Raw genomic sequence first — 23,488 nt, 5'->3', positions numbered from 1 at the left:
GGGGCCGGCGCGGCCGGGAGCCACCTGCCAGCCTGCGGTGAGGCGACCGTGGCCCTCGGGGCGCGGGGAAGCGGGCGGCAGGGAGTGAGCCTTACCGACTGACCCTCGGCCTCCGTCGCAGCCCTCCGGCCCCTCAAAGGCCCGGCGCCGGGCTCCACTCGCCTTGTTTTGCGGCCGCGGCGCTGGGCTGTTCTGGGAGCCACAACAATGCCATGATGTTTTGGAGACAGGAAGCCCCAAGCTGGCCGCGAATGAAGGACTTCCTGTGTTTAAAGTTGCAGGAATATCCGCCGACCAGCCCAGTTCAAATACAAACACCCGAACTAGGGAGGACGAATGGCTAATTCAGACCAGCTGGACTCTCCAGGGCTGGAACCGAGGATAAAATGAAAGGAATTCTTAGGAGCTTGGGCCATACTTGAAGACCAGAGGGGCTGTGCCATTGTTATTAAAAGACGCAATCGATGTAAATCCTCTGCTTACAACTCTGCTCGGGTGAGAAGTGAGTGGAACTAGATATTGAATAAGACTTGTCAATATCAGATGATTTTTTTTTAACTGACTGAATTAGAGCGGTGCTCTTTAAAGAAAAGCCATAGAAGGAATAATTTTGTTGATTACGTTAAACCAATTATTTGTCTGCAACTATGAGGCTGCTAACCTGTGAGGAAAAAACTGTTTATCTTAGAGCTTCTCCCAGAATAGTTTCAAAGTGCAACTTCCAGGCCTTTCTGGAGGGAAGATCCGATTGGGGGGTTCGCAATTATGAACATGTAAAAGGGTTTTTAACTTACGCAGAATGCATTTTGGGGGAACCTGTGATAAACTTTTAAAAGGTTGATGGTTCATCTTGATTGAAAAAGTATGGGTAAGCCACTCAGCAGGCCGGACTGTTTAAGGCAGAACCCCACCTGCCTGGGAAAGGGGGAGGAAGAGGATGGCTACATAGAGGATTGCTATGTTCCACAGCGATCTATATATGATACAATGAGGATAAATGAACAAATTGACCAGGGGTCAAAGCTTAATCAGACTTCAAAAAGCACCATGGAAAAGATAGAAGGAAGCACTATATCCAGCAACGGTACCTTAGGAGCAGCCGCTAATGTTTTTGAATCCAGAGCACCAGAAGGCAAAAAGTTGGACGAGAGAATAATATTTGACGCACTAAAGCTAAGCAGTGATGTGCAGAAGTCAGCACCTGTGCCACCCAGAAGGCGGCCAAATGCAGAACGCAAGGACAACATTAACAGGAGATCTTGGAAGTCCTTCATGCCACCCAATTTCCCAGAATTCGCCGAAAGGATGGAAGCTTCTCTCAGTGAGGTTTCCGAAGCCGGTGTTTCAAATCCTTCCTTGCAAGAGAAGAAGGAGTCCAGTTCTGCATTAACAGAAAGTTCTGGTCACGTGGACCACAAGGAACCTCAGTCAGAGTCAGTAACTCTGGAACATGTGTCCAAATCCATAGGTATTCCAGAAATGCAGGATGTAAAAAACTTAGGTGGAAACAGCCAAGACTTCAGATTGCAACAGCGCAGTGAGAGCTCTTCTCATGAATTCCAGCCTCTAGAGTCAGAAGCTGCAGCAGCAAGTGGTAACACAGATGTAATGCAGGAACACAGATTCCCAAGTGCAACCTGGCCCAGAGCCATGAAAAGTTTGGCTAAGGGAGGCTTCAGCGAGAAGCAGCACCCCCTGGGGGACACAGCTTGCACTGTAGAATTGCCACCTCTCTCCCCTTGCCTGAGTGAAGAGCTGTTGGATTCAGAGTTGCATATTCTCATAACCCCCAGCCTCAGGGAGAAAACAGAGTCTGAGCTAAAGTTTGAGGAGGATGAGCGATGGATCATGATGGAGGCTGCGGAGGAGTGGGAGGAAGAGAAACTTTCAGAGAGTGGAAGGACTTTTCTAACAGCAGATGAGGAGAACAGCCTGGCAGATATCTTTGAAGAAGGAGAGCAAGCAGATACTGCGGCAGTGGTGGAGGATGGAGTCGGCTGCTCCACCACTGTCTTGGGAGCTTTTGAGCACCTAGCTCTTGGTCAGATCCATTGCTCTCATGACCCGCAGCCTGCTCAGAACTGTTTGGCTTCTGTTCTCAAGGCCGCATCTTTGGATTACAACTGTGTTCTAACAGGTGAGAGCGCCGTAGGAGAACTGAGAAACAGGACTGCTCTGGGGCTGGAGGGTCTTGTTTCAGACTTAGAATGCACTGTTGGTCCTGCCAACTCAGAGCAGCTCTCTGACACAGACTCAGTGCAGATGTTTCTTGAACTTGAAAAGGAGTGTTTATCTGAAGAAGGAGTGACTCCGCTAGTTGAGCTGGAGAATCAAGCCTCTTCTGAAGGGCTGGCCCCATCCCAGGATGCAGAAAATTCACTTGTAATCAGTCCTTTTTCAGGGGCTGCCTTAGAAAAGGAGCACCTAGGCCTTTTAAAGGTAAGGACCGAGGACTATGGTCCTGGGTTGGACAGTGACTCTTTCAATGCCCTGGATTCTTCTCAGGTGCCTAATACTGTGGAATTTACTGCCTACTCTGATTCCATGAGGGACAGTTCCACTGTTAGTGAGGAGGAGGGTGAAAAAGTGCCTTTTAGCCCCGACACTGCTGGGGAATTTAACCTTAGACTCCTGACTGATCTGGAGTCCCCGGGAGGATGGTCCAACTCTGATCACAGGGCTTCTCCTGAAGAAAATGTACCAGACTCTGAAGCCAAGCTGGCCAAAGAACACAGCAGTTTGTCCCAGGTGGACGGTCATGAAGTTGAGGGGAATGCTGAGGAGTGTGTGGAGAGAGCCCCCCTCAGTTCTGCTGTTAGCCATAAACTCACAGATGTTACCTCAGGATCTGAAGGAGAGGTGTTGCCAGACGAGTCACATTTACCAACAGATGAGATTCATCGGGAAGGTGAGAAAGGAGCTATTAATGAAGGAAATAACCATCTGACTTCCTTGGGAGATATGGACCCTTGTGAATTGTTGTCTGTGGAAGGAGCTTGTGACGAAGGTGGTGAAGCACAGGCACTGGGCTGTGAAGCCAGGCTGGAGGACCGAGCCTCAGCACATCTTCCTGGCAAACTCCCAGAGCGAGTCTCCCAGAATCTCCAGAGGAAGTCCCCGGAGCCAGAGTTCCTGAGTGTGCACCTGCCGGTTGGACGACTGAGGCACAGCAGAGATGGAGTGGAGACTGCGAATGGGACCAAGCCCAAGCTGAATGTGGCCTCATTGGAGGAAGGAGAAGCAGAAATGAGAGATTCCAATTCATTGCTAAATACCTTTCTGGAGGAACAAGTTACCAAGGCTAGGAACACGGAAGCAGTTTTGGAGGACTGGGCATCCATCCCACAGAAGCCTGACGCAGCTGCTGCAGTGCCCACTGTGGAAGATGCCCTACATGCTGCAGTGCCTGTCCCAGAGGGAACTGCGATAGCCGCTGTCATGGTGCCCTTCCCAGAGGAGCATGTCCCAGTTGTTTCCGTGGCCACCGTAGAGGCACATGTCCCAGCTGCTTCAGTTTTTACCCTAGAAAAGGATGGCCAAGCTGCTGCAGTATCAGCCACAGAGAGGGCTGCTGCCCCAGCTGCTGCAGTGCCTGCTCCTGAGGGGACTGCTCCAGCTGCTGCAGTGCCCACCACAGAGGATGATACCCCGGAGGAGCCTGTCACCCCCACTGGTGCAGTGTCCACCCCAGAGGAGCCTGCAGTCCCAGCTGGAGCAGAGTCCACCCCAGAGGAGCCTGATACCCCAACTGTTAGAATGCTTACCCCAGAGGAGCCTGCAGCCCCAGCTGGTGCAGTGCCCACCCCAGAGCAGTCTGCCACCCTAACTGGTGCAGTGCCCACCCCAGAGGAGCCTGCAGCCCCAGCTGGTGCAGTGCCCACCCCAGAGCAGTCTGTCACCCCAGCTGATGTAGTGCCCACCCCAGAGGAGCCTGCAGCTCCAGCTGGTGCAGTGCCCACCCCAGAGGAGCCTGCAGCCCCAGCTGGTGCAGTGCCCACCCCAGAGCAGTCTGCCACCCCAGCTGGTGCAGTGCCCACCCCAGAGGAGCCTGCAGCCCCAGCTGGTGCAGTGCCCACCCCAGAGCAGTCTGTCACCCCAGCTGATGTAGTGCCCACCCCAGAGGAGCCTGCAGCTCCAGCTGGTGCAGTGCCCACCCCTGAGGAGCCTGCAGCCCCAGCTGGTGCAGTGCCCACACCAGAGCAGTCTGCCACCCCAGCTTGTGCAGTGTCCACTCCAGAGGAGCCTGCTGCCTCAACTGGTGCAGTCCCCACCCCAGAGGAGCCTACAGCCCCAGCTTGTGCAATGCCCACCCCAGAGCAGTCTGCCACCCCAGCTGGTTCAGTGTCCACCCCAGAGGAGCCTGCAGCCCCAGCTGGTGCGGTGCCCACCCCAGAGCAGTCTGCCACCCCAGCTGATGCAGTGCCCACCCCAGCGGAGCTTGCAGCTGCAGCTGCGGTACTGTCTGCTCCAGAGGAGTCTGATACCCCAACTGTTAAAGTGTTCACCCCAGAGGAGCCTCCTGCTGCAGTGCCAGCAGTGGAGGAAGTATTCCCTGTTGGTGCAGCCTTCCTGGGAGATACTTCCCGTGCTGATTCAGTGCCTGTCTCAGAAGGAACTCCTATTCTAGAAGAGGCTTCCCTTGCTGGAATGCCGATCCAGGAGGAGCTTGATTCCCCAGTGTTTGGAGTAAAAGAGGTGACTGGCACAGTGCTGCTTGGGAAAGTGCCTCTGGCTGCAATTGATGGATTAAATTCAAATGAGGTAATTGTTGCTCATTTTGTTAGGGCAGGATGTGGAGAGTAAAGTGAGATTTGCAAGTTCTGTGACTTGGTGGTGATTAGAAAGGGAACAGATAATTCTTTGGTTCTCTTAGGAATGCCTGAGTTTTTCTGGCCGTTTTTGGTCTTTTTATTGAATTTATGGGGGAAATGTGTCTTTCACCTGCTTAAAAACTTTATAATTCAAACTTTCTCTAATTGGGATATAAGCAAAGCTCAAGGAAAACAGGAATGTGAACAGTTTTGCCTTTAATTTTGGAAAAGATTATTAGTGGGAAAGGGTGATTCTTCTTTTGAAATTTACAGTAAGCATGTTCTTTCCTAGATCAAGAGGCTGCTCATTCATTGGTGATGTTAGCAGTCAGGTAGAAGCTAGAGTATATGCATTTTGGATTGAGACCTGGAATACTTTTTAACCACTCTGAGACAGTTAAATTTCCTGAGGTGCCAATTGCCTCATTTGTTAAGGCAGAAGAACCCTGTGAGGGTTGTGAGGATAAAATGAGATCATCCATTCAAAGCACCAAACAACGGAAGATTTGAGTCACTGTCAATATGCTTCCCCTTTCCCTTTCAAAGAGATAATGTTGGTTAACTGAAAGAATTCACCAAAGCAGGTTGGGTGAAAGCCATATATGGATGTGTGAATAACAGTTTTTAAATACAAATGTGTATTTTTAAAGCCTGAAAAAGGCACAGTAATGATTATGAAGAAGGTATTTTAGTAATCTTGTCAGTCTTTGTGTTCGGAAACAATTCACTTTTCTTTTCGAACCTCTTGTTTCTTAATCTGTGAAATTAGGAAATTGGGCTAATATCCTCCTGGGTCTCATAGCTCCAAGATTTTGAAATCCTCACGTTAGAGAACATAATGTGTTGTGAACCCTGTTCCCGAGATTCCTATCCTTTAGCATTTCATAATCAAAGGATTTCAAGAGTGGCAGCTCTCTGCACTTTACTGTCCTGGTGTCGTTTGGTCGCTGATAAGGAGGGAAGGGAAGGAAAGTTATGACCAACCTAGACAGCATATTCAAAAGCAGAGGTTACTTTGCCAACAGAAGTCTGTCTAGTCAAGGCTATGGTTTTTCCAGTGGTCATGTATGGATGTGAGAGTTGGACTGTGAAGAAAGCTGAGCGCCGAAGAACTGATGCTTTTAAACTATGGTGCTGGAGAAGACTCTTGCAAGTCCCTTGGACTGCAAGGAGATCCAACCAGTCCATCCTAAAGGAGACTAGCCCTGGGTGTTCATTGGAAGGACTGATGCTGAGGCTGAAACTCCAATACTTTGGCCACCTCATGCGAAGAATTGACTCATGAGAAAAGACCCTGATACTGGGAGGGATTGGGGGCAGGAGAAGGGGACAACAGAGGATGAGATGGCCAGATGACATCACCAACTCGATGCATATGAGTTTGGGTGAACTCTGGGAGTTGGTGATGGACAGGGAGGCCTGGTGTGCTGCTATTCATGGGATCGCAAGGAGTCAGACACGACTGAGTGACTGAACTGAACTGAAGGAGAGAAGGAGTTAGAAGTTTAATCAAATACAGTCAGTGGTACCTGAGTGCAAACGTGGTTTTAATTTTGCACCATCTCCAGGACCCAAACAGTGCCTTCCCTGTAGTATGTACTCCTGTTGACTGAGTGGATGAATGTTAATCTCCTGACTATCCATAGATGCTGCGAGAAAGTTGGGTTCACCTCCATCGCAGAACCTTTCAGGGAAGCCTTAGTTAGCTAGGACCAATTAAACATGCAGCTGCCAGCAAGGAAAGATCATTTCGATTGCAGGCTAGAAGCTGTCTACTTTGCCACAGGTTTTCCACTTAGCTGTGTGGTGGTGGTGTCACATGGACTTCACAATTATTTTGTAATGGAGCATCCCATCAAATTAGAGTGCATCACCTTTCAGATTGATGGATTTGATCCACTTTTCTCAGTTTTACTGAATTTGATATTGATACCAAGAACCCAGCATCCTATGCAAAGTCACCAGCATTCTTGATTACACAGACTATTTCTAGTATAAAGCCTGCAGCAATAGTCGATGAAATACAGGGATTTCATTATAAAGAGCCAGTCAAATCTGCATAGAGGAAAAATATTCAGAGAAACTCTTAAGTCAGTCTCTGGGATCTCTGGTAGTCTGGCAGCTACAGGAGGTAGTCATTTTATGAAATACTGGCTGATATAAATGACAGGAGAAACAAATAATGACCCAGCTGCAAAATCTGTGATTTAGAATGAATTGCTTTAGATCCTCTTCGTGTGTATGTATAATGTTCACATGTGTACATGGTTAAAATAGATAGAACCGTTCTAATCGCAATCACAAGGTTTGGTAGAAGAAAGAAAAGCCAGAACTTGTTTGCTATTTCCATAGTGGGATCCTATGTCCACTAAGAGCAATCTGTGGTTCTTTAAGCCTTCTTCTCACGTGTAGACTTCCTTAGACTTATTTCCAGTCAGTGGTTCAATGAAGAAAACAACCATTTGTATAAAATAGTGGTCCTATAAAATTAAGAATTTGCCAAGGAAGTTTTTAAGCAAAAATTGGGGAGCCTCACAATTTCAACACTTGAATCCTCAGCCAATCAACAGAACTTTTATGGATTTATTTGCTTTGTCTAACACTGTTTCTCTACAAGGATTCATTCATTTACTGGATAACTACTGATTGTGTACCCAGTACTCTGTGCTGGGTACTGGAGCTTTTGCAGTAAATAGAGTTGCCATGGCCCCTGACCTTGTGGAACTTACAGTGTAGCAGGGGAGGCAGCATGCGTGTTAAGTTGCTACAGTCCTGTCTGACTCTTTGCAACCCTGTGGACTGTAGCCCATCAGGCTCCTCTGTCCATGGGATTCTCCAGGCAAGAATACTAGAGTGGGTTGCTGTGCCCTCCTCCAAGGAATCTTCCAGACCCAGGGATCAAACCAGCATCTCCATTACAGGCAGATTCTCTGCCGTTGAGCCACTGGGGAAGCCAAGGGGAGGCAGAAATTAAGCAAAAATGATACAAATATATGGTTATAAATAGTGGCAAATGCTTTGAATAAAAAATAAAAGTTATGATAAGAAACAATAGGGGTATTTAATTTCAGTTGTGTCAAGGAAACAGTTTTAAAACTATAACCTGAAGGATAAATAGAAGTTACTTAGTCAAAGAGCATTCTGGACAAAGGAAATGGAAACTGGAAAGAGCTTGGCATGTTAAAACTGAAAGAGAGCCAAGTGACCAGACCACAGTAAGCAGGGTTTCCAGAAGAGTGTCTTGCAGTAAACCTGGAAAGGTAGGAAGGGGCCAAATGATACAGGGGCTGAGAAAGAAAGCCTCAAGGATCTCTACCTTAAAAGCCATAGGCAAGTATTGAAAGATTTAAGTAGGGGAGTGAAATTATTTTGTCTACATTTTTTAAGGATGACTCAGCTTAAAGATAGAGAAAGCTGGTTCACATTGACAAAAAACATTTTCAACATTATTTGGGTTTATAAATCTCAGATTTATTTTGTTTTATATTTTGATAGTTTGTATTATAATTGACATGGAATTCAGAAAACACAGGATGGTTTGCAACTTTAAAAGATCACACTGGCTACTATGTTTAGGATGGATTGTAGGGGATCAAGGACAAAGTAGAGAGGCCTGCCCAATTACTACAATTGTCTGGGTGGCTTGGGTGGGGAGTCGGTGGATTTGAAGACAGTTGGATGGATCTGAGACACAGTTTAGGGGCAGAATCAGTAAGACCTGATAATGGCTTTCATGTTGGGGTGTAGTGAGGGGAAGTTATCAAGGATGGCTTCTAGGTTCTGATTTGCATCGTTGAGTGGATGGGTGTTGGAGGGTGGAGGAAACAAAAAGTACCCATTGAACTGAGAAGGCATTTTGAGACCAAAAAAGAAGGCAGGCAGCTCCATATAATCAATGGATCAGTTTATTATAGAGTAACTTACTCTCAGGCTTCCTGTCTCAGCAGTTAAGAATCCGCCTGCCAAAGCAGGAGATGTGGGTCGGGAAGATCCCCTCAAGAAAGAAATGACTGCCCATTCCAGTCTTCTTGCCTGGAAAATCCCATGGACAGAGTAGCCTGGTGGGCTACAGTGTGCATGGGGTCACAAAAGAGTCAGACACAATTGAGCAACCGAACAACTTACTTTCAGGGTAGCATCAGGGAGACCACAACCCAGATGCATTTGCAGCTGCGCTCTGCACCATCGTGGGGGCAACTGGGACAGTTCTGCAGTTAACCTAGAGGGTGGGGGTCGGTGCTTGGGAAAAGGACTTGTATTCCTAAGGCAAGATTTATGAATGGGTTCTGCTCTATGGACACTAGGAGTATACATCAGCAAAGGTTTTCATTGTTTGGGGACTAACAGAGCATAGGGGCTACCTGGTCCTGATGATTATTAAACAGTGTCTATTATCTACAAAGCCCTTGACAACGGAGAAGTGATTTACTGTACACTACAGTCCTGGGTGGGGTCAGCAGAAGGACAGGAGAAACTCTTAAGGGCCCAAGATGGTGTCAGTTAGGCTCACGCCGTACAGTGGGGGCAGTAGCGAATTGCTCAGGGAAGAGTAGCGTTGGGGGAGAGGAAATTAGCAGGTGTACTATTCAACTTTGGAATGGTGTATGGCAATATTAAGGAAAATAGTTGGATATTTAGATTTGAAATTCACAATATATATATAATTTTTAGAGTAATAAGTATTTATTATGGTAAGGAATGCCATAGGAATGGGTAGAATTCCCTTTAGGGGAGTGTAGATTGAGAAAAGGGCTCAGGACTGGCATCCTACCCTTATCTCTGCCCCTCTAAGGCTAACATTTGGAGATCTAGAAGAGAAAGAGGAAGTGCGTGAAGGATATCAAAAAAGGATCAGTCAGGATGAAAGCTGGGAGAATGTGGTATTACTGTAGATAAAAGTGTTTTAAGAAGTTCTTTGGGAAATTTTCTGTTTTATGTCCCTGTTGCATCTTACAGCCATGCAATAATTTTTACTAGTGTTCTGCTCTGGGAAACGTCTGCCAGCACTGGTTAGTGAGTAACACTGCACAGTCTATGCGCCACGAAATACTAAGGAGCAGGAATTGTGTCTAAAAGCGCAAGTGTTGCGCAACAGCTTTATTTGGGAATTAAGAGAAAGCAAGTGTTTGCAGATTTATTTTCTTTAACATTCTGTTCACTTGTGTTCACTATAAATATTTAAAGAGTACTAGTATATAGAGGCATTTTCATATATTTTTAAACTTCTGGGGGAAAAAGACAAATACCCATTCCCTGTCAATCCATAGAGTGGACATGGGAACTGAAGAAATCTCAAATACGTTATGTGAAATGTTCACGAGGAAAGTAAATCCAAATTTTAAGAAAAGAATTGGCTCTATTATATGGAAGAGATTGTCAAGCTACTTAAATTATGTTTTTACTTTTCTGTATGATTTACACTGATACCAGTAGAGCTTCTTGCCAAGATGGAGGTATTCTCTGTTGCCCAGTACGTTAGACCCTTAGCCACACATGGCCTTTGACCCCTTGACCCCATGAAATGAGGCTATTGGGGTGGAGGAACTGAATTTCTAGTTAAATAGCCACACGTAACTGTTGGCTGCCGTATTGGACTACACAGGAAAAATTACATATCGGTCACAGCATGAGACAGGACTTGATGGCTGGGTAAATGGGGGCTCTTCGGTGTGGACTGGACACCTTCGGCATTTCTGCTCCCTTCACCTTTCCAGCCCCTCCCACAGCCATGTTGCTGTTGTTTTTTCCCCTCTGCTCTGATTTTTCTTCAGTGAAAGCACGTTTAATGCAAAGTAGAATCATAGCACTTGCTTTCTCTAGGAACCATGTTATTGGAGTAACAGTCATTTTTAGCTGAACTGCTGGGTAGTGTTGCCTAACAAAATATGGTGTAATCAAATTGTAGTATAAAATGAAGCCCACTGGTAATTACCTTTATAACCTTCCTTTTTCTGTGTTCCCTGGCGCCTTTCCTCCTTGTGACTCACTTGTTCAGCCACAGACCATTCTTTCTAGAATCAGTTTCCTAATCCTAGTGTGATCTGTGGTCTCACATAGGCCAAAATTAGTCTTACCCAAACTTATAATTTTCTTTTGCATTTATTTTTGTTCTCTTGCATTCTTCAGCTTTCATTGATTCACCTGTCTCCCTGAGTTTGAAGGAACTTTATGTGGAAGAAAAATGAATGGAAATAAATCCAGACTAGTGGAATGTGGCTGATTTTATCCTCTGACAATTGAGAGAAATCTGATCTTAGGGACAAATATTTATTTCATTTTTTTCCTTAATACCATTGGAGTGGCAGAAGTACTGTTCTCTTTGTTTCCTTTTATAAGTTTCTAAGTAATAATGGACCTTGACTGCATTAGAAAGAAAGTCACATTGCTTGTTACACTTGTTTACAGTTATAAAATTCCATTGTTTCATGGTAAACATGGATATATAGTATCATTGTTTTTAAAATACTTTACGTATATCTGAGTCTTGCTTAAAATATGTCTGAAGTTGTTAAGGACATCTCTCTATAATACTGGCCCACTTCCCTCTGTAATCAGAGGAATACTATTTCAAGATTATTGGCTGTTTGTGGTCTGTGGCCTTGGAACAGAATGGAATTAAATGGCCACAGGGGTATTAAGCTATGAGGTTGGGATTTTTCACACCATTAATGTGTTTTGGTTGATTATTAGCCCTAGTCAGAGAAGAGCATTGCATGTATCATGGTTGGGTAAAGCTATTCCCCAAGGTATTTTTAATCTTAAGTACTAGTCGTTCGGTATCACCCTTTCCGTTTAGAATTGATAATGCATCACACTTTCATAGTAACTTGAGGCTGATGCATCTTTATTCTCAAGAGCTTTTTGCATTAAAAAATTAACAGAAACAAACCATGAGTCATGGTTTAAATGCCCAGGTAGTGCCATAACTCTCTGTAATTGCTTGTCCATAGGAGAATGTTTTGAAATGTGAAACCACATTCTTACTTGATACTTCTTGTACAAGTGGCTTGTTTTGTCTTGTTACCCCCTAGCCCTCCTTTGTTAAAGCATGCCTCCTCCAAGAATAACCAGTCACTGTCATGCCTATAGATTAAATCTTCTTTGGCTTACAATTATCTAGATGTTTCAGAAAGAACAGGTGGATCCTCTCCAGATGAAACTGCAACAGGTGAATGGACTTGGCCAGGGCTTGATTCAGAGCGCCGGAAAAAACTGTGATGTGCAGGGTTTGGAACATGACATGGAAGAAATCAACGCTCGGTGGAACACACTAAATAAAAAGGTGAGTGAACGGAGGGCATAGAAAAAAGATATGGAAGTTTCAGGTTTCCATGGCACCTGAATGCAAATAAAACCTTAGTCGTTCCAACCTGGAGTTACAAAAAGGGATAAGTCATTTCAGAACTCTCCCCTTTCTCCTCCGTATCTGTGAAACAGGTTGCACAAAGAATCGCACAACTGCAAGAGGCTTTGTTGCATTGTGGGAAGTTCCAAGATGCCTTGGAGCCATTGCTCAGCTGGTTGGCAGACACTGAGGAGCTCATAGCCAATCAGAAGCCTCCATCTGCTGAGTATAAAGTGGTGAAAGCCCAGATCCAAGAACAGAAGGTAAGTGAGAATGTTGGGGCAGTGAACTGTAACAGCCGAAGGGAATGACAGACAACACGATTTGCTTATAGTTTCAGGAGCACAGTTAGGAGTTTAGTAGAATCCTAACCTACCTTGTGTGATCCAGAAAAGAAAGATGGAAATTGATCTTCATCACCTTTGTAATCTCCTAGTTTACCGTGCCATATGTTGAACTGAGCAGTTTTGCTTGTTCACTTATCCTGTCTCAGTGTTTGTCACCACTTTATCTTAAGAGATTTTGAATGTTTTTCGCGTCGGCACTATTCTAAATAATGTTGCATATCATGTATAAGGTTCTCTCTGGTTCCCCGCCCCCCTTGGTTTGATTTCCACTTCCATGCCTTTTTCTCTTGGTTCAAATTAAATTCCTTTTCAGTCACATAATGACAGTCACTGCTCCATTTAAAAACCTGAGTGTAGGAAAAGTTTATAAGACTGGTAGGAATTATATCTCATGTTTTTGCCTCAGGTTGAGGGGAAAAAAAAAAACTTCCTTGTTCAGTTAAACTTAGGGCTCAGTGAGGTGAGGGTTTTGGATTTTGTATGTTTTCCTTATTTCAGATTTTAAAGTGACCCCATGTTATCACATTTCATTCTCTTTAAACATGTACATCAGTTGCTCCAGAGGCTACTAGATGATCGAAAGGCCACGGTAGACATGCTTCAAGCAGAAGGAGGCAGAATAGCACAGTCAGCTGAGCTGGCTGATAGAGAGAAGATCACTGGACAGTTGGAGAGTCTTGAAAGTAGATGGACTGGACTACTCAGCAAGGCAACAGCCAGGTAAAGCCAAGGGGCTTTTGAGAAAGAAGTCAGAGATGGTTTTTGACTTGTGTCACTGAGATGCTGTAAAAGCCCCTGGATGATGCTCATGGAGCTCTGGAGGTGTTTAACGGCTTTTATCTTGAAGAGGGATAAGTTTTAAGAGATGATCCTCATAACCAGAGTGACTCTCAGGAAATGAGCCTCAGCTCTTCTGTAAGTTTCTGAGAGCTGGAGAGCTCTGTGGTGGTTTTCAGTTGCAATATAATCATGCTTCCAAATGACAGACGTGGACTTCTACAATCCAGCCAAGTAATTTTCTGAGTTTTGGAAACAGATTTCTTTTTTTTCCCATTAATATTTATAAATAATGTTTTTGATACTTGGAATTGAAATGTATCATGTTTCTTTTCTGTTAACTTATCCCAGTATTAGATGTTCCTACATCTAGGAGCTAGCCTGTGGTTCTATTAAATGAGCATTCAAGAGTTGCATGGACTGTCTTCACCAAAAGCTGCAGGCGGGCAGTGTACTTCTCTCCTCCACAGAGATGCGTTCTCTCTCTTTCCATAGCTATCAGTTAGTCCAATGTCACTCGAGCTTAATAAGTCACACTGGGTCTTTACTTTCAGCTGATACTGTTCCCAGTTTTAAAAGTAAATGGTAATGAATCAGAAATGAGTATGAGAGTCATAGAGTTGATCACTTATTATTTAGATAGCTATGGGGAGTCTTCAGATAACCCCCTCTTCAGTCTCTTTACCTGTTCATGGCTTGCTTGTTTCTCATCTGAGCTACAAAGTTTTTACTTGCCCGTGTTAGTAGGAGAAACGAAAGAATTCAACTTACTTTCATTTCCAAATTGCACTGCTTTTTTTCTTCTCTCTTTGCATCCATTTCCAGTAATAGTACCATTGACCTTCCAACTACCTGGGTTTAAAACCTCAGCCTCATTTTCTTTTTACCATTTTTTTCCCTCCCCTGCTTTGTGTCCCATATCTTTCAGTATACTAAATTTTATCTATTTTATGTCTACAGTATCTTTCCTCTCCATCCATTTCTCTGATTCCAACTCACTTGCCTCAGTTCATGACTTATGAACTCTCACTTGGGCTTGTTCCCATGAGGTAGCTCACCTGAGGGCAGCCTCCTAACTAGCTAACCTTAACCACTCTACTGCTGTTTCCCCTCAGGCCTTCCCTCTGCACAGTCAGAGACATCTAATGACTGCCTGTTGCCTATAAAATAGTCTCATTAACCACCATTCAGAGGTGGCCCTAACCCACCTTTCTTCAGTTCAGTCACTCAGTTGTGTCCAACTCTTTGTGACCCCATGAACCACAGTACGCCAGGCCTCCCTGTCCATCACCAACTCCCGGAGTCCACCCAGACCCGTGTCCATCGAGTCGGTGATGCCATCCAGCCATCTCATCCTCTGTCGTCCCCTTCTCCTGTCCCCAATCCTTCCCAGCATCAGGGTCTTTTCCAGTGAGTCAACTCTTCACATGAGGTGGCCAAAGTACTGGAGTTTCAGCTTCAACATCAGACCTTCCGATGAACACCCCCGACTGGTCTCCTTTAGGATGGACTGGTTGGATCTCCTTGCAGTCCAAGGGACTCTCAAGAGTCTTCTTAGTTTCTGCTCTTCTTCTCATTCTTTATGGTCAAAGTAAACCATATTTGGTTCTTCAGTGTCTTCCGTCAGTTTCCTAATTCTGTCTTTGCTGATGGTGTTCCATCTTCTATGAAAGACTTTTGTTCATCTCCCCTGCTTTTATGAAGCTTTTCTTTATTCCCAAGCATAGACTAGTTTCATCTTCCTCTTAACTGCCCTAACTCTTCATGTGTACCTTGTGTTATGGTCATTATTTTATGTGCCTACCTCCCAGGTCCTTAAGCTCACTAAAGTCATGATTGTTCCTAATGTATCTATTTATGAATCTTTTCTTCTATCCTACTTGCTTCCATGCTCCGAACACAGTTTCTGGACCAGTGTTTTAAAGAGAAATCCCAAGAGCAGCATCATTTGTTAAGGCATCCTGAAGAATTCTGTGTAGGTTCTTTAATATTATATTTTTGATGCCTTCAAATGATTTTAGCTCTTCTCTTTTCTACCCCAAATCTTGTTAACAGTGATTTCTTCAGATTTTCAGATCCTTGAATCATAGATGAATCAGAAAGATCTAGAAGTCTAGGACAGTTCTTTAAGAATTAAATTTTTAAAATTTAAAATTTGGAAAAAATAGACACATGTATATATATAACTGAATCACTTTGCTGTAAACCTGAAACACTAATGAAACTAACATTAATTTTATTAATCAGCTGTACTCCAATATAAAATATAAGAATGTTTTTTAAAGTTTAAAGCAAAAAGTAAAATCTTTAAGCAGGTCATTAACCAATGAAAATAAACCACCAAGCAATTTATTTAAGATTATATTTTATGTTTTAGTTGTACTGATTGAAGATGTAGTTTGAAGGTTGACATAAACTAAGAAAGGAAACTCTGTACTTTATATTGACATTTAAAAATAGCATCTAGAAATACATTTTTCTTTATACTCAAACATTACATTTCCAGATAATTCAAATGGCAGGTCTTTATATTAAATCATTTATTATTCATATAAGTTTGTCCAGAGTACCCAGCATAGGACCTGGCACAAAGCAGATGTTTAGTAAAGTTTTACTGAAATAAAAGTACTTCCCATCACCCAGGCCCTTTTCAAATAACACAGCACGTAGTCTGATCTTAATGGCCAAAGTCATTGCGTGGCCTCTGATTATTACTCTGTGTGCTAATATAGTTCTGTGGTTGTTTTTGTGTCTTTTGTTTATTAGGCTGCCTTCAGCATTCAGGCTTCCCCTCTCCTTTGTAATTGGCTGATTTTAATCTATAGGGTATTTGAAATCCACACTTAGTATGGATGTTATGTTAAATAAGATTTAAGATTCTAGATTCAAGATTCCAATTATAAAGTACATAGTTCTTTTGGCTGCCATTTGCCTTAGCAAATTCAGCTAGTTTGAGGTTATTTTTTTGCCTTAAATCAGAATTCAAAGTTATGGTCTGAGGCTTGAAATTACTAGAAGCCTGACTGATTCAGGGGCGATAGGAAGAAAGTTCTTGTTCATAGCTTGGTCTACTTGTGCTCTTCAAATGCTGTCTTTTCTGTTCATCATAAGTGAAGGTAGCAGTGACAGGGAAAAGAGAAATGAAGACTGATCGATTTTCTACTCCTTTAAACATTATTTTGGTCACATGTACAGAGGATGGACATGCTACATCCTACAGGAGAAAGAGTAGAAGGTCTGATTCTAATTCTCACTGTACCATTGCTACCCTGTGGGCAATCTGGACAGATCTTTCTTTAAGCCTTCAGGCTTGGTTTTCTCTTTTTATAATAGTGGCGTAATGTTTGCCTACCTTACAAGGTCATGACAGAACCTAAATACTGTACTGCAAGCTTCTAAAACAGCAAAGTGCTGTTTTTTGTGTGTTCTGTTTGCTATTGATATTTCAAATGTGCCTGGTTAAGATTGGTCTTTTACTGAATATAGTACTGTTAACAGTTTTAATGTGACTTTTTGCCTGAGCAGCTTGTTCTATATATTCGTGTAGGCAGAAACAGCTGGAAGATATCCTGGTTCTGGCCAAACAATTCCATGAGACAGCTGAGCCTATTTCTGACTTCTTATCTGTCACAGAGAAAAAGCTCGCCAACTCAGAACCTGTTGGCACCCAGACTGCTAAAATACAGCAGCAGATCATTCGGCACAAGGTATGAAGTAGTTGTGGTAAATGAAAACACAAAACTGGAATCAGAAATCCTAGAAAACTTCCTGCAGCATTCTAAAAGATGTATTTTTGCCTTTTTTTAAAAATAAGTTTCACTTAAAATATGGTCCACTTATTAATTGGACTAGTCACATTCTTCAAGTAAAAATAGAATTGGACGTATAGGCTACCCTCAGAAAAAACAGCTTTTTGTTCTGTTTTTATGTTATTTTTACCCTTCCGTAGGTAAACTTATATATTATTGTTTAATTTATTATATCATTTGTGATTCATTGTCTCATGTTTACTTTTCATTTATTTTGTTTCTGTTATTCATTTTTTCCATCTGGATTTCCAGGCTCTGGAGGAGGAAATAGAAAGCCATGCAGCAGATGTGCACCAGGCAGTCACAGTTGGGCAGTCCCTCTCCTCCCTGACAAGTCCTGCAGAGCAGGGTGTGCTGTCAGAAAGGCTAGACTCGTTGCAGGCCCGATTCAGTGAGATTCAAGACCGGTGCGGCCGGAAAGCAGCCCTGCTTGAACAAGCACTGTCTAATGCTAGGCTTTTCGGGGAGGATGAGGTGGAGGTGCTCAACTGGCTGGCCGAGGTTGAGGACAAGCTCAGTTCAGTGTTCGTAAAGGATTACAGACAGGATGTCCTGGAGAAGCAGCATGCTGACCACCTGGTATTCATGCTTTCCATTCTTATTGGTTATGTTACTAAGTTATTTTGTCATTTTAATTCATGTTTGTCTTCATTTCTTTCTCTCTCTCCCCCCCCTTTTTTTTTCAATTCCAAACATTTCAAATTTATTTTATACACAAGTACTTAGTTACAGACTTGTTGCTAAGGACTAATCTATTTTTTGATAAGTCCATGGAAATACTTATACTTAACAAACTGAATCATTAATTCTAGAAGGTGATCCAGAGTGTAATCAGGGGCCATCTCAGTTCCAACTCATGTTTTACATCACTCAGGAATGTATCATTCAGCTCCACTTGAGCAGTTATGCGGAGGAGTATGTACTTTAACGAAATGTCAGTCACTCAGTCATGTCCAACCCTCTGCAACCCCATGGACTGTAGCCTGCCAGACTCCTCTTGTCGATAGAATTCTCTAGGCAAGAATACTAGAGTGGGTTGCCATTTCCTCCTCCAAGGGATCTTCCTGACCCAGGGATCAAACCCAGGTCTCCTGCATTGCAGGCAGATTCTTTACCATCTGAGCCACCAGGGATGCCCAAAACTTTAAGAAAACCAGATTACTTAACAGTACTCAACATTTGATCATATAGTGGTAACTTTTTAAATGTTTCTAGAATTTATATGCTCGAAGTGCAGGAATTCTGGGTCATCTTAGTAGAAAGAACAATTTGCCCTTTTTGTTTTGTTTTTATGGAATTTCTTTGGAAATGGTAAAATCAGCAAAGCGATTTTTTTGTTTTGTTTGTTAGTAATGATCTTAGATTCTTCTACTTCATTGACTTCAGAAGTCAGTGCTCTTCAGATATTGAGAGTTTTTAACTAGGATTCTGATTTAAGTTGGCCTGTTCTTGCTGATTATCTTTTCTTGAACTCTATGCCTTATCCTTTGTTTTGGACATGGTAGACATTTTGGCTGAATTCTGCTTCTACCTTTCTTGGGTTCAGGTTTGGTACCAATAGGTTAGTAAAGTGGATTAAGTCCTAAATCTCTTCTCATCAAAGGAAGGCTTGCTTGCCTATAAGTATCTGATTTCATTGCTTTGAGTAATTAAAGGGGTAACCAAAGAGAAAACGAAGGAATCAAATATCTCATGTTTAAACTGATATTCATCTCCTTACTTTAAATTTGGTCTCTTAAGGGGCTCACATTTCTTCCACTTTGTTGTGTCATAGTTTTAGGATTAATGGTGTTCTTTCCTTTCAGGCTTTAAATGAAGAAATTGTTAATAGAAAGAAGAATGTAGATCAAGCTATTAAAAACGGTCAGGCTCTTCTGAAACAAACCACAGGTACTTTGAAAAGTGCATGTCTTAGCGCCTGGTCATACAGACCTTAATCAGCACTCTGCACCGGCCACTTCTCTTTGTAGATGGGAGGGGCTTAATACTCACTGATTATATTACCGTGTGCTTCCTGGCGACTGGGGCTTGGGTTTCTATTTGCTGCTAAATCTTTCATTGAAACGCTGTATTATCTCAGATCTGGTTATAGATGAAAACTCTCCCTGCCCTCCAATATGTTGAATACCAGCATTTACTGAAAGATGCTGAAAGTGTCTAGAAAAACCTGCAGTCAAACTCAGATCCTAATAATCTCAGAAGTCATTTCTTTTATTGATTGAAGGTTTCTTTCCCACTTCCCTTGGTGTGGGACGCTAGGTGAAATCCCTGCCATAGGGAGAGAGTATCCATAAAAGTTAAGCTCTGACTTGAATAAAGAGAAGTTAAAAGGGCTCCCTTGTAGCCTATTAGACATGAATAAACTGTGTGCTGTCTCCCACAGGTGAAGAGGTATTGCTCATTCAAGAGAAGCTGGATGGCATAAAGACTCGCTATGCAGACATCACAGTCACTAGCTCCAAGGCTCTCAGAACCTTAGAGCAAGCCCGGCAGCTGGCCACCAAGTTCCAGTCTACATATGAGGAACTGACCGGGTGGCTGAGGGAGGTAGAGGAGGAGCTGGCAGCCAGCGGAGGACAGTCCCCCACAGGGGAACAAATACCCCAGTTTCAGCAGAGACAGAAGGTGAGCTGACATCCCACACTGTAAAGGGAAAGAATTTTTCTCTTAGAATCCTGAAGTTCAAATTCTTGAGTTTTACACCATCTATCTTTACCTGAAATCTAAACCAAAAATTTCTGTCTGCTTTGTTTTCTGTTTATTCGTGGAAAATAAGTCAGGACAGGCCTATATAAGAGCATTTATCATGGTCTGAAGAAGAAAAAGATTGGATCTGAACACCCTAGGAAGCTTGCTTCATATGGAACATTTTAGAACTTACTGTCATAGTTCACTCTCTAAAAGAGTACCTCATAGTCACCTCTAATTCTCCTGCAGGACCTTGTGCAGTTCTAGATGCACAGAAATACGGTGCATTTGTTGAGGTAAATGAATGCCTATGATTAAAGCATTATTTATCATTTCTATTGAAGTAAGGAGAAAAAATACAAGAAATACCATTCATGTTACCCAGAGACAGTCTGGCCTAAAAAGTCTTGCTGACAGTTCTAAGCAGCTGAGCCTAAAGTCAGGCTGTGGAGTGACTGAAAAATCTGAGACAAGAAAAAAAATAAGTGAAGGAAGGAGGTCAGAGCCCTGCTGGGATGTGTGGTAGAGAGAGCATTTTCCACCCAGCACAGCTGCTAATGTGCTTAATTTAGCAAGAGATGGCCTGAAAACTTTTTTCCCTCTTTAGGAACTAAAGAAGGAGGTCATGGAGCACAGGCTGGTGTTGGACACAGTGAATGAGGTGAGCCGTGCTCTCTTAGAGCTGGTGCCCTGGAGAGCCAGAGAAGGGCTGGATAAACTCGTGTCCGACGCCAACGAACAGTACAAGCTGGTCAGTGACACTGTTGGACAAAGGGTGGATGAAATTGATGCTGCTATTCAGAGATCACAACAGGTAATCTTTATGAACACCCCTGCATTAATATTTTAGGCAGCAGGGATACATATATGGGAAGTACAAAACTATGACCCACATACATACAGTTTCAGGAATAGGAATAAATGAGATCAAGCTAAATCTGATGCAGCAAATTATCTCAGTGGTAGGAAGTTATGTGAGGGTGGATCTAGGTTTGACTGAAGATACGTGACCCCTTTGAGGAGAAAAGAACTTGGAAAAGAGAGTGTGTGGACCCTTTCCTTGCTGATGCCCTGCTTAGAGGCAGATGGTGATGAGGGTAGATAATATCTAGATCGAAAAGGTCTAAATGCATCAGTCTTAGTTTGACATAATCAACTGTTTCAGCATTAGATGGAAGAGGGGACAGAACCCAGAACTATAATTACTATCAAATATGCTAACCAAAATAGCAGAGTCATCCAAAATAGAACCCTCTCCGTAAACACAGGTGTCATGTTTCCCTCAATCATTTGTCCTTCCTGCTTTCTGGGAAAAGTTGTTTTTCTTTGTAGGTGGATATGCACCTATTAATGTGCCATGGTACAAAATATAACATGACCCCTTGGGTTCATGGTGATAAGTAGATGCTTTCTGAACCCCACAGAAGTTTGTTTTGATTCCAAATCTTGGCCAGATATTTCAGTATGAGATTTATCACACTTGGGAACTTCTCTTTAAATATTAGTGTAATTGGGCAACATTGATAAGGAAGACAAAAGGTTGAGGGGCCCTTATTAAACAGTGGCCGCACAGAACACGTTCTCTTGTTGATGTCATTGCGTATGACACGTCATTGCTTATTGCGTTCCATTTAAAGGTTTGCTGTTCTTCTGGGGTCTTACACTTTTGCACTAAGCGAGTACATCCAAGTTAACTCAGCTCAGCCTCTGCTGCCGTGTGAAGTTTGTATTTAAACATACTACTACTGCTGTTTCATGTGTGGACAGGAAAAAAGATTGGCAGAAAGAGAGCACAGTCTCATAAAAGTACTCTCATTAGAAAGTGTATTTCTTTTGAAGAGTCTTAGTTTCCATTGTTATTTCTAGCTATGGAACCATTGACTGGGTTCTGTAATGTCTTTCCAAAGATGTTGGAATAGGATCGACTCATGTTTGTTGAAATATAATCAATGCTAAATTGTCTGCATCTTGGATTTGTGACTTTTATGAAGTTCTCACCAGTTTGGGCTTTACTTTGTGAGATGTAAACTGCATTACTGAAAAATCTAGGCCTTTCTGTGTTGAATAAGTTAGAATTCTTAGAAGGAAGACACTGGCTGTAATGTATCCATTTTTCTTCAATATGTCTGTCAGTATGAGCAAGCTGCTGATGCAGAGCTAGCTTGGGTTGCTGAAACAAAACGGAAACTGATGGCCCTAGGTCCAATTCGCCTGGAACAGGACCAGACCACAGCTCAGCTGCAGGTTCAGAAGGTAAGTCACTGGCACAGTCACTTTGTTCTGAGCGAGAAGAATCCTCAATCACTTAAAGTGACTGGCACAGAGTTTCTGGCTATTCCAAGTCAAGTAGAATGATTTAGAGTCATGATGGTGGATAGAGACTTAATTTTATAAATATTTGGTTAGGATGAAGAAGGGATTTTTCGCTTTGTGAAAAGGGAGAAATAGGTCTGTTAATCCAGGAAAGAATAGTTAGCAATTTTCTATGTGGGTTTTCAGGGCGGAAGATATTTTTGTAAGCTACTGGAAAATAAGCATTGGTGGATAGACAAAGTGTCAAACTTCTTAAGAACAATTTTTAATGTGACTTTATTAAAGCAAAGGATTTTCCATAAGAGTATGTCTGACTTTTCACTAACTCAGGCTCAGGGTCCTTGTGTTACTTAACAGTGGTTTACTTTTCAAAGGCTTTCTCCATTGACATCATTCGACACAAAGATTCCATGGATGAACTCTTCAGTCATCGTGGTGAAATCTTTGGCACATGTGGGGAGGAGCAAAAAGCCGTACTGCAGGTAAACTACATGTACTTATTCACCATATTGTTATCTTGCTCATGGTGATTTGGAAGTACAATTGTGAAATGATAGTTTAAGAAGGGTTTTTTTTTTCCTCTCTATTACTGATGCTATGCTATGCTATGCTAAGTCACTTCAGTCGTGTCTGACTCTGTGACCCCATAGACGGCAGCCCACCAGGCTCCACCGTCCCTGGGATTCTCCAGGCAAGAATACTGGAGTGGGTTGCCATTTCCTTCTCCAATGCATGAAAGAAAAAAGTGAAAGTGAAGTCGCTCAGTCGTGTCCGACTGTAGTGATATTTAAGTCCAAGATGATGTCCTAGGGAATTCAGACTCCTCACCCTATGTTCACAAATGTCTAAATAGCCATACTGTATGTATGATGTGAAATGCATTGCAAATCCATGTTCTTAATAACAGAGGAATTGCTCCTTGTCCTCAGTCTGTAAGGAGTTATGTTTCCAGGTAGATAGATTTTTCAGAACCAGATCCAGATATTAATTCCTGCTTTCAATTCAGTTCAGTTCAGTCTCTCAGTCATGTCCAACTCTTTGCAACCCCATGAATCACAGCACACCAGGCCTCCCTGTCCATCACCATCTCCCGGAGTTCACTCAAACTCATGTCCGTCAAGTTGGTGATGCCATCTGGCCATCTCATCCTCTCTCATCCCCTTCTCCTCCTGCCCCCAATCCCTCCCAGCATCAGAGTCTTTTCCAATGAGTCAGCTCTTCACGTGAGGTAGCCAAAATACTGGAGTTTTAGCTTCAGCATCAGTCCTTCCAAAGAAATCCCAGGGCTGATATCCTTCAGAATGGACTGGTTGGATCTCCTTGCAGTCCAAGGGACTCTGAAGAGTCTTCTCCAACACCACAGTTCAAAAGCATCAATTCTTCGGCGCTCAGCCTTCT

The 23,488-nt window shown here is 43.1% G+C and overlaps 2 protein-coding genes across 14 annotated transcripts in view; both read left to right on the top strand.

The window, feature by feature from the left end:
- The window catches only part of MACF1 (microtubule-actin crosslinking factor 1), a 342,575-nt gene that overhangs the window by 274,289 nt on the left and 44,798 nt on the right, over positions 1 to 23,488 (top strand). For all 13 annotated transcript variants that reach the window (XM_010862750.1, XM_010862748.1, XM_010862749.1 and 10 more), the window contains 10 exons: positions 11,932 to 12,093; positions 12,249 to 12,419; positions 13,057 to 13,223; positions 16,828 to 16,987; positions 17,342 to 17,668; positions 18,895 to 18,979; positions 19,473 to 19,714; positions 20,385 to 20,591; positions 21,911 to 22,030; positions 22,465 to 22,572. In XM_010862750.1, coding sequence (XP_010861052.1) covers positions 11,932 to 12,093; positions 12,249 to 12,419; positions 13,057 to 13,223; positions 16,828 to 16,987; positions 17,342 to 17,668; positions 18,895 to 18,979; positions 19,473 to 19,714; positions 20,385 to 20,591; positions 21,911 to 22,030; positions 22,465 to 22,572 — 1,749 coding nt within the window. The remainder of the gene's footprint in view (positions 1 to 11,931; positions 12,094 to 12,248; positions 12,420 to 13,056; positions 13,224 to 16,827; positions 16,988 to 17,341; positions 17,669 to 18,894; positions 18,980 to 19,472; positions 19,715 to 20,384; positions 20,592 to 21,910; positions 22,031 to 22,464; positions 22,573 to 23,488) is intronic.
- KIAA0754 (KIAA0754 ortholog) lies at positions 9 to 5,815 on the top strand. Its single transcript, XM_010862746.1, has one exon. It carries the CDS (start codon positions 865 to 867, stop codon positions 4,801 to 4,803), a length of 3,939 nt encoding a protein of 1,312 aa, XP_010861048.1. The 5' UTR covers positions 9 to 864; the 3' UTR covers positions 4,804 to 5,815.

This window comes from Bison bison, unplaced genomic scaffold (assembly GCF_000754665.1).
Source record: "Bison bison bison isolate TAMUID 2011002044 unplaced genomic scaffold, Bison_UMD1.0 scf7180017864484, whole genome shotgun sequence".
In the NCBI taxonomy this organism is placed as follows: Eukaryota; Metazoa; Chordata; class Mammalia; order Artiodactyla; family Bovidae; genus Bison; species Bison bison.
Note: the sequence above shows the minus strand (reverse complement) of the source record. Positions and strands in the feature narration are given on the sequence as shown.

Bases quoted from the DNA above. Each gene is read 5' to 3' on its own strand.
- KIAA0754 (XM_010862746.1), top strand. From the start codon at position 865: ATGGGTAAGCCACTCAGCAGGCCGGACTGTTTAAGGCAGAACCCCACC.